General features: G+C 30.7%; 1 protein-coding gene and 2 pseudogenes across 1 annotated transcript; 1 reads left to right on the top strand and 2 right to left on the bottom strand.

The window, feature by feature from the left end:
* The first annotated feature begins 513 nt into the window (after positions 1-513).
* On the top strand, positions 514-2071 carry LOC132933674 (putative nuclease HARBI1; annotated as a pseudogene).
* Positions 2072-2575: 504 nt separating this feature from the next.
* LOC132934072 (uncharacterized) lies at positions 2576-4026 on the bottom strand (annotated as a pseudogene).
* A 134-nt stretch (positions 4027-4160) lies between these two features.
* LOC132943326 (uncharacterized) lies at positions 4161-8211 on the bottom strand. Its single transcript, XM_061012281.1, has 4 exons — positions 8084-8211; positions 7871-8004; positions 4456-4709; positions 4161-4376 (listed from the first exon to the last, which is right to left on the bottom strand). Exons 1-4 carry the CDS (start codon positions 8209-8211, stop codon positions 4161-4163), a joined length of 732 nt encoding a protein of 243 aa, XP_060868264.1.
* Between the last annotated feature and the right edge of the window lie 3838 nt (positions 8212-12049).

Below are 12049 nucleotides of genomic sequence, written 5' to 3'. Positions count from 1 at the left end.
CTTGATTTTGACCAATCTAATAATAATAAACTTCGATGAGATTTTGAAGAAAAAACTTTGATTACTTCTTCTTCTGTGATTTTTTCGGATTTGTTTATCTTTGCCATACCTAACCCATTAAGGGCCAGTATTACAATCATGGGTTACACTCCGATCAGTGTTTAACTGTCCGTAAGATGAAATAACTAGTATTACAAACTCATGTCCACTCTATTATTGACCGTCAGCTACCGGTTACGCTTACCAGACGAAATCGGCTGGTTACAAAATGTGATGTACCGTTAAAGCATCTGATTGGCCGTTAAATTTTTATGTTTTTGTTATTATTTTGATATCATTATCATTTATCATTATTAATTTTATTATTCTTCAATAGACTACAACAATCTAAATTTTATTGTGAACAATATTATTATATTTTAATTTCGATTTTGATTTTCGATTACACCAACAATTTGATATATATTTTATTGTATAATAATATATTTTTTTACATATTACTATTTTTACGATATGGACGCACTAGACTATATGGATATTGACGACTATTCAGACACCGACGAAAGTGATGAAGCAATCGATGATTTTGATCATTTGGCGGAACTTGTGGCTTTCCCTAGACGTGATAAAATTATTCGCAAACGACCTGATCATTTTAAAGTATGGAGAGATGATGAGTTTTTGAACAGGTTTCGTTTGAACAAAGATACTGTAAAGTTTCTCCTACGTATAATAGAACCAAAAATCACATCACAAACCAGTAGGTAAGTGTGTATTAAAAGATTTTTTTGTTCAGTTATTTGATATTGTATTTGTTTAATTTGTAGTTCCTACAATTTAAAATAGTTATCCGTAATCTGCAAATTATGAATAAAGATTTCTTATAATTTAAATCAAACCTAAAATTGTACATCCTAATTGTGCATTTAAAAAAGTTGAACACTTATATTGATGCATAATAAATACAATATTGCATTTAATATGCCAAAAATAGGTAATTTTATATGCATTATAATATAAATTAAAAAATAAATAGTGTAGTCTAGTAATTTTTTTTACACTACCTACACAAATTACCGTAGATGGAGGGGTTTAGCCCCCTTAGTTTCTCCTATGCATATAGGTAATGTTATATGCATCGTAATATAAATAAAAAATTAATAAAGTGTAGTTTATTGTATTAATTAATATTTTACAGAAATAATGCAGTAACACCTAGTCAAAAACTGTTGATGACGTTGAGGTATTATGCAACTGGTTCCTTCATAGCAACTTGTGCAGATTTTGCTGGAATTCATAAAACTACTGGTGGTAAAATTATAATAGAAGTGTCAAAGACCATAGCAGCACTTAGACCGGATTTCATTCATTTTCCAACAACTGATGATGAAATACGTAAAGTTAAGCAGTATTTCTTCAATATTGCAAAATTCCCATCATGTATTGGAGCGATAGATTGTATTCATATAAAAATTAGATCTCCAGGTGGTGATGATGCAGAAATTTTTCGGAACAGGAAACAATTTTTCTCTCTAAACGTACAAACTATTTGCGATTCAAAATTGATAATACAAAACATAGTTGCTAGATGGCCAGGTAGTGTAGTCATGATACGAACATATTTTGGAACTCTGCTATTAAACAACGCTTTGATAATAGAGAGTTCAAAGATTGTGTTTTAGTGGCTGACAGTGGTTACCCAATGCAGTCTTATATGATTACACCCATGTTAAATCCAATTACAAACATTGAAAATACTTTTAATGAGTCACAGATTCGTACTCGAAATCCAATAGAAAGATCTTATGGTGTCTGGAAGAGACGATTTCCAATATTGAGTTTAGGAATAAATGTAAGAAACTTGGATACAGTACAATCCATTATAGTGGCCACATCAGTATTGCACAACATTGCTCGTCAGTTTGGAGATGATGAGCCTAGAGTTACTGAAGAACAAGAACATTTAATTGCACTAACATTATTTGATCAATCTCATGATATAAACGACCAAGGAAGAAATCAATCAATACATAGAAACCGCTTTTTGAATTATTTTAATACTTTATTGTGACCAGATTGAACAAAATAAAAATAAAATTGTATATAAAACCTCAGTGAAAAGCAATGCTAGTTTCCTCCTTATATATTTATCTACTTGTACATTTTTTTTTTTATTTTACACAATAATATATACAATCTGTACAATCTGGAATTGTATGGAACTAGCTATATATAAATACTGAATTATTTATATATTTTTTTTTTTTTTTATTTTATTATTAGTTCCCTAGCAAGTCTCGGCACCACCAGCTCCTTTTTAAAACTTTTTTAACTTGTACATTTTAAATTAGAAATAAAGGAAATTATTATATAAAAAAAAAAATATTATATTATTTAGATATGTTGGTTAATTTATTTTGCTTCATTTGATAAATAATACAAATTCCTTAGTGGAAGAAAAATAGTAAAATTATAAATGTAGGTACTGATATGTAACTAGTAATAACAATAACAATATAATTTAACAACTAATAAGTACTGAATAATAATATGTGCAAAACAATCAAAAAGTCCACTACAAATCACTGCATTTTAATTTTATACTTGATTTTTGCAATACAAGTAGTTCCATTTCTGATGCATGTTTTCTAATTGAAATTTTATCCTATCTTTTACTTCTTGTAATAATTCCTTTTCTCGACTTAATTTCAGCCTCCATACTTCTCTTTTAAATTCTGCCTCTTCGCTTTGCAAGTTTGATTCCTGTTCAGTTAATGAAGCTTTTTCTTGAGCCCATTTTGACAACTTGTCTTGAAACAGCCTCTTTCTCTTTGTCGGGCCTAAGATCATTAATAATTCATACAGTTGATTTGAACAATGAGATAAATTTAAAATTACATGAACACATTTTTCAATAATTACCTGATTCAGAAAAATCAACGTCGTCTTTGTGAGATGTTCTTGCAAAAGATAATGGAGTGGATTTTGGCTGCCTTAGCATTCCAGGGGTATATTTTGCCCAAGATGTTTCTGACAAAAGTAGTGAATTAAAAATGTAATAAGCTAGTTGTATACAAATGTATAGTAAAAATATACACAAAATATAGAATAAATCTTTACCTGGTTCAGTCAACTCATTTTGATTTATGTTATCTGAAGTTGGCTCTTGGAATGTGCTGTCTAGTAACAAATCATCACCATACCTCACTACTTCTACTTGATATTCATCATCTACTCCATCTATTTCATTTTGATCAGTGTTTGAAACTAAAATGAATATCATAAAATACATTGATACATTTTTCACTTTGACTAATTAGAAGTAGCAGCTATATTCAATTTGCTATCAGACACTACCCTCAAAGTTAAAATATTAGTAAAATATTTTTAATATGAATATATATAGGTAAGGCATTTATAAGAATGAGAGCATAGTTCATTATCAGAATCATTATTATATTATAATGTTTAATTTTATGATAAATTTTTTAAGTAACCAAGCTAAGCAATGTTTTAATTTTAATATTATTCTGCCTTTTTTAAATCTAAGTATTTATTACCTGCATCATCACACCAGTTGGAAGTCAATCCTGATGCTCTTTTACCAATAAGAGCCAATACACGTTCATCAGCGGAAGCATATTCTGCCAAAACAGCTTTACCACCACCAGTACTTGTAAGTTGCTTTCCATTTTGCCCTTTTTTTTTCTGAGCTCGTCTACATATATTTTAAACTTGTATTTCAACACACTTGCTGGTCTAAATTGATCCGGAATAACTGCGTTGAACTCAGATTCAATTTTTGCCCAGTGTTCCTTCTTTTTCCTGTAATGTAATATTTGGACCAGTAAGTAAAAATAACAAGATAATTCTTAAATATTATAAAGAAACAAAAGAAACTTACATATTATTCACATGGGCGGTAGTCTTGCACTGAATAACTGACCAGTGTTTCGAGACTAAATTCATAAGTTCCTCTTCCTCAGCAAAACTAAAGTTTTTACTTTTTGACAATTTTTTATCCATGTCGTGTACTATAATAACTTTTAACTTTAAAATTTAAAAGAAGACAAGTTATAACAGTCAGTCCCGGACGGCTGGATATGGTTATCTATTATCTTCTGGATAACAGTTTAATTTTTTTTCTTTGATAACCGTGGTCAAAACAGTGGATTACCGAATCGAACTCTGACGGGGTATTGTAGGTAATTTTCTTGAATAGTATCAGTTGTTAATTTTAAGAAATGAGTTTGAAGTATGCTGTTTATGAAATCTTTAATGAATATAAATTTTTTTTGAAATCTGCTGAATATGTGAGTTTTATTAGTTAGATTTTGGATTTTTATTTTGTTTGTAGGGTTAAAAATGGATGGCAGCTGAAACAAATACACAATAAAGAAGATAATTTGAAGTTATGAATTATTGCTGGTATAAGAATAAAAGAAATAAAGTTACGTTGTAAAATGCGGCTGTTATGTAATAACTTTCTCGACTTAATGACATTATTTTATTGACATATATATTGTTATGTATATGTTTATTTATTTCGTTCATGATTTTTTCATTATTCAAATTATAAATGTTCTGTGTATCAATCATAATATAGTTTTTATTCACTAATTCTTTTAGTTGTATTTTTAACGACTTTTTGTCGATGAAATTAAATTTAATTGCACACATTATAATTTGAACATGAAAATTAACATGGGCGTAGCTAGGATTTCAATCAGGGGGGGGGGGGGGGCAGTGATGTAGCCAACTTTAAATCATTAAAACTCAATTTTTTTTTAAAGTATTTATTTATAATATATTATTCATTAATCATTATTTTTAAATTATAACAATGACAATCGTCTAGAGTCTTCGCAAAATCTGCTGAGAATTTTCTGTTGCATCTCTTCCTTTTTTTCATCTAGCAGCTTTCTATGCACACTTAGTATGCATAGACCTGAAATAATTTACATTGTATATGATTAATATTAATATAATTATTAATTAGCATTGATATAAAAAAACTATTTTGATTTACCATTCAGACGGTTTTCCGTCATCGTTGAACGCAACCAAGTCTTTACCCTTCTTAACGTACTGAATGACCTCTCAATAGTGCAAGTTGTACATGGCTGAGCTAAAGAAATATGCAAGGCTTGTTTTATTTTAGGAAAGAAAATATCTGTTTCTTCTACTACTTCACTCATTTCCATGTCTGATAGTTTGCTTTTAGCCAGTTTTTTCTCCTTCCAGATGTTGTACCATAATTCTGCTTCACTTTCCAAGTCTTTAATTTGGTAATAATTGGCAAAATCATTTATTTTAAGTTTAAATTCTTTGGTGTTCATATCTAACATATTTGAAGGGTGTAATAATAAAAGTGAAAAAGCAGGTATGTTTTCATCAGAAAATCTCCGTTCCAATGAGGATATTAATGAATCCAAGTATGGAATTAGTAATGATCTCTTCCAGAATTCAGCCGAATTTAACGCTGGAAGATTCGAACGATGTTGTTGTTGTTTAACAATCCTAGGAAGATTAATTTCTGCTCCTATATTCTCAGCTGCTATGTTTGCAGCAGTTAATAATTCTTGAATTTCTGTGTCAGCGTGTTCGCGGTGATCTTTCACTATGACTACTATTTTTTTTATAAAATTTGAGCATTTCAGCAAATCCAGATTTTTGATTGTAAAGCATTCACAACAGGCTCTAATAATTTAGAGTATTTTGCTATGAGGATAACACTCATTATAAAAATACTTTTATTTGCTACAGCATACAATTGAAAAGCAACTTTTCTTGTTGCAGTGTTCCCATCTTTTGACAATATTTATCTAAAGCATGTACAATTATCTCAAAATTTTCTTTGAAAATTGAAATACTTCTATATTTTTGAGACCATCGTGTCTCACAGAATGCTGGTATGTTCGGGATACATTTTCTACGTAAAACAGATTCGCGAAAAAAATGTTATGATATCCTTTACCGTTGAAATTGTGTTACGTATTTCTGGAACACAATTTAAATCATTGACCACCAAGTTTAATTTATGACTTGCACAGTGAAAAAATAGAGCATGTGGATATTTTTCTCGTAAAATTGTTTGCACTCCATTGATTTTCCCTGCCATAGTTGCGCAACCATCATAGCCTTGTCCAACAAGCTTCGTTCCATCGAGACCTTCGTTTTGAATAAAATGATCTATTGCACTAGCTATGTTAACAGCATCCATGGCATGTAGTTCAATGAAGCCTAAAAATTCTTCTCTGATAGCCCTTTTCTCATCATCAAAAAATCTAATCCCAATAGACAATTGCTCTGTTCCTGAGATATCAGCGGTCTCGTCTGCCATTATACTGAAAGCTACAGCCTTTTTAACATCATTAATAATACAATCTCTAGTACTTTTTGGTGTCCGGATACCATCATAATACTTATAGGTACTTCTTCCATAAAACTTTTAGCTGCTTCGGTTGCTCCTTGGTGCCAATTATTGGAAATATGGTTTCTACAGCCCTCGTGAATGTCTTTGTATCGTGTAAAAGGTTTGATGATAAATGAACCTAAAACACCTTGGACTTTTTTCGGTGGAAACAGAACACAGTACAAACAAAGCGCTCCTTTCAGTATTTTCGAATACGCAAGCCAAGGAGCATAGGCCTGTAACCAACTATGGTTAAATTTTCTCTTTGATCCAACAGCAATAGCATCCTCACTAAAGTTGTAATTTTCTGGTGGCGTCCAACAACGTTTCAAGATATCCATTTTTTGAGATGTTGTTAAATGATTAGACCGTCCCACCCTATTGACCTATGTCATTTTCAAAACGTTCTTCATTTGTAAGCTTTTTAGAAGTTGAAGGATCTGCATTTCTGGTATTGCGATCATAAGAAGTGGAAGGTTCGTTGGAGGATTTGGGAATTTTATATATTCCTTCGTGTTCATCACTTCCGCTACTACTTATTTCTGGCAATTTTCTCTTTTCTCGACCTTAAAAATTACGAAGACTTATGAAATAATGATGTAAGTGATAATCAGGGCTCGAAACTTAATGCATTAAAAATTTGTTTGTTGTTGATAATTTATTAATAATAAATTATAAACATAAAATATGCGCTATGACACAGAAAAAGTTGTGTCCTATGTATTGTGGAATTTTGGTAATTCTACTATAAATACCAAGGGAGTGGTTTTGTCCCGCGCAAAACAGTTTTTCGCTATATTGTATGCTTGTAAGACGAAGACAACGCATGCGGGTATAGCGTCCTCTTAATATATCATAGTTGCGGCAGGCGGCGGTCACAATACATAGTGTATATATTATATAAGTAAAAGACTTTGTACTTATTTATTTTACTTTGTAACTATTTATAATTCTAAAACAAGATATGTACTTACCACCAAAAAACTTTCTTATGTTATATATAAACGTTATATATTATATTCGTTACTTACGCGAATACAGAACGGCACGTACTGCTGTCTGCTGCACTTGATTGTTGACACTATCGCTGTTGATATTAATGTATAAAGCACATAACGATTAGCGTTTAACTCATAATTCAATTAATCTTTAGATAGACTAATCGATAAAATATAAAACGATTACACGTGTAGATATCACTCGGTCCCACTAAACTATTTTTAGACTTCATGTACTTATATCATATTTAATATTTCAATTTTAACGTAAAACTTACACGTGTGATATAAGAAATACAATTTAGTTTGTAGTTCAGGGGGGGCACTTGCCCACCCCTGCCCCATACTCGCTACGCCCATGAAAATTAATATTTGACAACTGTAAAAAAAAAAAAAATGCTATTAATAAATTTTAAATAATTATATGTAATGAATTTTAAATATTTTTTTTTAAGGCATACCGTGCGTTTATTTTGCATATTTATCAGGCAGGCCAGAATTAAAACGTCATTATAATTATTGCTGTCCGGGATATAAAGTTGAACAACTTCATCAACATTAATGATTATGGTATGCATGAATGAATGAATTCTATTTATTTTTAAATTCATATTTTACATTATTTATTTTAATTATTTTAGTGATGTTAGAATAGTCAATAAATATTTACCTTGTGAGTTCATATGACAAATCAGTTGTATGATTCAGCCACCAAGTATCCAGGTCATTAACAAATTGGCAAAACAATTTGTCAAGTGATAATATATTATTGTTACATATGAATTTTAAGAAATTCATAATTTTTCTATTATTATTATCCATTATGCCATGACTAAGATATTTAATTTGATGTATAAATTTAAGAATAACATGTTATTTCATTAATTTTTTTTTTGTTTGTATGCAGCTTTCAGAAGATTTTTTTCACCAATTTGGATACTGTAAATAGAAATATTAGGATTAGTTATTAGTTATTAGTTATTAGTTATTATTAGTTATATTCATAAGTTATGTTCACTGTTTTACTTACTCATCTATAATTTGTTGTTTGTAATTGTAAATAATTGTTTCTGATATGAAATTGTCTAAATATTGTATTGTTGTGATATAATGGATATTAGTTATGTTGAATTGGGTAGGAGGCGGAATCTTTTTTATTTTATTGAAAAATTTTTGAGGCATTGTATATTTAATATTGTATGGTTTTTGTATATAATTTATTTGTTTTGAAGATATTAAGAATTTTGAATAATTTTTTACTGTTTGACTCTTGAATATATCTATTGTTTTTTTTTTTATAGTTCCTAATTTTTGTCTGCCTAATTTTCTACTAAAATTTAAATTAACAAAATTAGATGCCAAGTTATTTATATTTTCTTGTACAATATCTTCTTCAAGTTTTTTTATTTTTATATGTTGTATGATCTTGTTCACATCTGTATATCTTGAAAGCACCTGTATATGATTATTGTAGTTTAAAGTTAAAAAATATATTTTTTTAATTAATTATTAACAAAAAAATTGAAGGGGCACCCTGTATATAGGGAATTGTAAATATTTTATAATATAAAAATTGTTACTTACATTGGTTTTTGAATTGACATAGAACTGGATTGCCCCAGACTTTTCAATAATAAAATTATTTAATGTATCAGCATCTTCAGTTCTAGCACCATAACTCTTTACATAATAAAATAAAGTGATGCTGGTAGTTGTGTTTGTTGGATTATTTAGTTCTGCCATTGCAGATGCAACAGTCATTACAAGATCCTTTTCAAATAAAATGTATTTTATATAAATAAATGAATATTAAAATATAATCCTAGACAGAATAATAATAATAATATAATGCATTGATGACCTCCGATAGTCTTACTCTTTTTTTAATATTATATTTAGAAGTAATATGATAATTATGTATATGGAGTACCAAACCATTTTCATAAATAAATTTTTTTTTGCAAAATGGACATGGAATTTTCAGAAAAAATAAATTCGGTAAATTGTCCTGATAATCTGCATACTCAGTTTTTGATTTGTCAATAACTATAAAAATAAAAAATATATAAGTTATATATGATAAGTTGCAAACGGATTACTCAAATTAAATACTGTAAACGTTAAATTTTTTTTTTTCAATATTTTTATAAATTGGCTATTTTGAATTTTTTCAAAAAATTTCAAATCAAATTTCAAAATTTTTAATTTCTGTTTAAAAAATAAAAATTTTTATTGGTATTTATAGATAAAAAAAACTAAAAATATTGAAAACTGACAATGTCCATAAAAAGCTCCGCATTGCGTTACAAGTGAACAAATTATTGTATACTCGGCATCTTTAAAACTGAAAAGGAGTCGACAGGCTGCCACGGTACGCTGTATTTTCCAGGCGTTGTTCCAATCAGATCCGATTTATCAGGATGTAGCTACTTACGTGGCCGCATGGATACGAAATCCTGACACATTGATTGGTGTATGTTTGACCATTTTGATTGGTTTTATTGAATATAATATAATGTTTCTTTTAGGTTCTAGATTCTACCTTGAGAGTAAATAACAAATCAAATAGATTCACAGAAAATGATTTCCAACCCTACCACATAAATAGATGCTGGTGAAAGGTAGACTCGAACTCTGATGTATTCCAGCCTTCAGTTGCCACTTTAATCGATATTGATAACGTATTTGAAACCTATGACTTCTCCATAAACCCAATGTCCAAACCTAAACTGTAGACACGTTCTATCGGTGAATATAGTATTTCGACATGGACAACTGAGAGGTCAGAAGAACATTCTAAACGTAGGCCCGAAATCGAGAGTAATGAATCTCAGCCGGCAAAATATTATGCAAACCAGCCATCTTGTTCACCATGTCGGCCATCAATAGAGTTTGTAAGTTTGAACAATAAATTATAATTTTTTGCATCTTACATACATATACACTCATCCGGCAAGCGACAGGAAAAAATACTACCCACGAATAATAAATATATTAACACATAGGCGACGGAAGATGACATCGCAACAGAAAATGCCATGCATTTAGAGCCATCTTGTTCGATCAACCGTCAACAATACGTATACCCACCTATGCAAGATACGGGAAAGACAGAACTATCCGATCAGGGAACAAAGCAACAGGACTGCGCATCATGTAGGCCATCCCCAGATAACCTAACACAAGAACACATAAATCCACAGCCATCTTGTTCAACTACTCAAGAAGATAATGAAAATTGGGTTTGTTAAGCGATATTTAACATTGTTTATGTCAACTTATAATAATACTTTGCAGCCAGAAGTTGGAGATAAGGTACTGGTAAGGTCAAAGGGTCAACCCTACCTTGCTGGTATAGTACATAGTGTCATACAAAGTAATGTATGGGTTGAATTTCCACACCTAGGAAAGCACTACATGTATGATAAAACACAAGTGATCCCGTTCAGATCACAATTTGAAGACGGAAAATTCATTCCTTTAATATATGTACCAAAACACAAAAGACAATATGTACGGAATAAAATTCAGGCGTATGAAAAGGCTTTAATGTAACAAAATTTTAAATATATATAGCTAGTAGTTTTTTTACTCAGTCTTTAACAAATAAGTTTTTAGGGATAACATTTGAACTTGTTAGCGATGAGGAGCTGATTACCGCAGCAAGTACTATTTAATGGCATCATGCGGCAACCGTATGATATATCGTAAGTTTGGAAACTTTGTAAACAAAAAACCATCCACCCTACAGCCATGAAAGATACATCCCTAGAACGGGTAGGTAGTCTGCTATCCTGTGAATACGTTTTGAGGGCTAACATTTGAACTTGTTAGCGTTGAGGAGATGATTACCGCAGAGAGACCGCTTAGCTGGCATCATGCGGCAACCGTATGCTAATCTACAACTTTGAAAAATTATTTAAAAATAACCATCCACCCTACAGCCATGAAAGATACATCCCTAGAACGGGTAGGTAGTCTGCTATCCTGTGAATACGTTTTGAAGGATAACATTTGAACTTGTTAGCGATGAGGAGCTTATTACCGCAGGAAGTACTATTTAATGGCATCATGCGGCAACCGTATGATATATCATAAGTTTGGAAACTTTGTAAACAAAAAATCGTCGTCCCTACAGCCATGAAAGATTCATCCCTGGAAAGGGTAGGTAGTATGCTATCCTGTGAATACGTTTTGAGGGATAACATTTGAACTTGTTAGCAATGAGGAGCTTATTACCGCAGCAAGTACTATTTAATGGCATCATGCGGCATCCGTATAGTATATTACAACTGGATAAATCTTACAAAATAACCGTCTTTCGTACAGCTACAAAAGTTACATCCCTGGAAAGGGTAGGTAGTCTGTTGTGTGGTTTACTATACAGAAAGTTAACACTTGCAAAAAATTACGTCAGAAAACGCATTACCGCAGAGAGTCCGAATGTATAGCATCATGCGGCAACCGTGTGCTACTCTACAACTTTGAAAAATTATATTAAAATAACCATCCACCCTACAGCTATAAAAAATACGTCCTTGGAAAGAGGAGGTAGTCTTCTATTCTGTGAATGTACTTAGGAGGTTAACAATCATTATGGATGGTGACAGGAAGCGCATTACCGCAGCAAGTACGA

The sequence above is a fragment of the Metopolophium dirhodum genome, chromosome 1 (genome assembly GCF_019925205.1).
Source record: "Metopolophium dirhodum isolate CAU chromosome 1, ASM1992520v1, whole genome shotgun sequence".
Taxonomy (NCBI): domain Eukaryota; kingdom Metazoa; phylum Arthropoda; class Insecta; order Hemiptera; family Aphididae; genus Metopolophium; species Metopolophium dirhodum.
The sequence above is the reverse complement of the archived record's forward strand: the minus strand, read 5'-3'. Positions and strand labels throughout refer to the sequence as shown.

Bases quoted from the DNA above. Each gene is read 5' to 3' on its own strand.
- LOC132943326 (XM_061012281.1), bottom strand. From the start codon at position 8,211: ATGAATTTCTTAAAATTCATATGTAACAATAATATATTATCACTTGAC. The intron at 8,005-8,083 runs GTAAATATTTAT...AAAAATAAATAG, and splicing joins TTGTCATATGAACTCACAAG to AATTCATTCATTCATGCATA. The intron at 4,710-7,870 runs GCCTTAAAAAAA...ATCCTAGCTACG, and splicing joins GCAAAATAAACGCACGGTAT to CCCATGTTAATTTTCATGTT.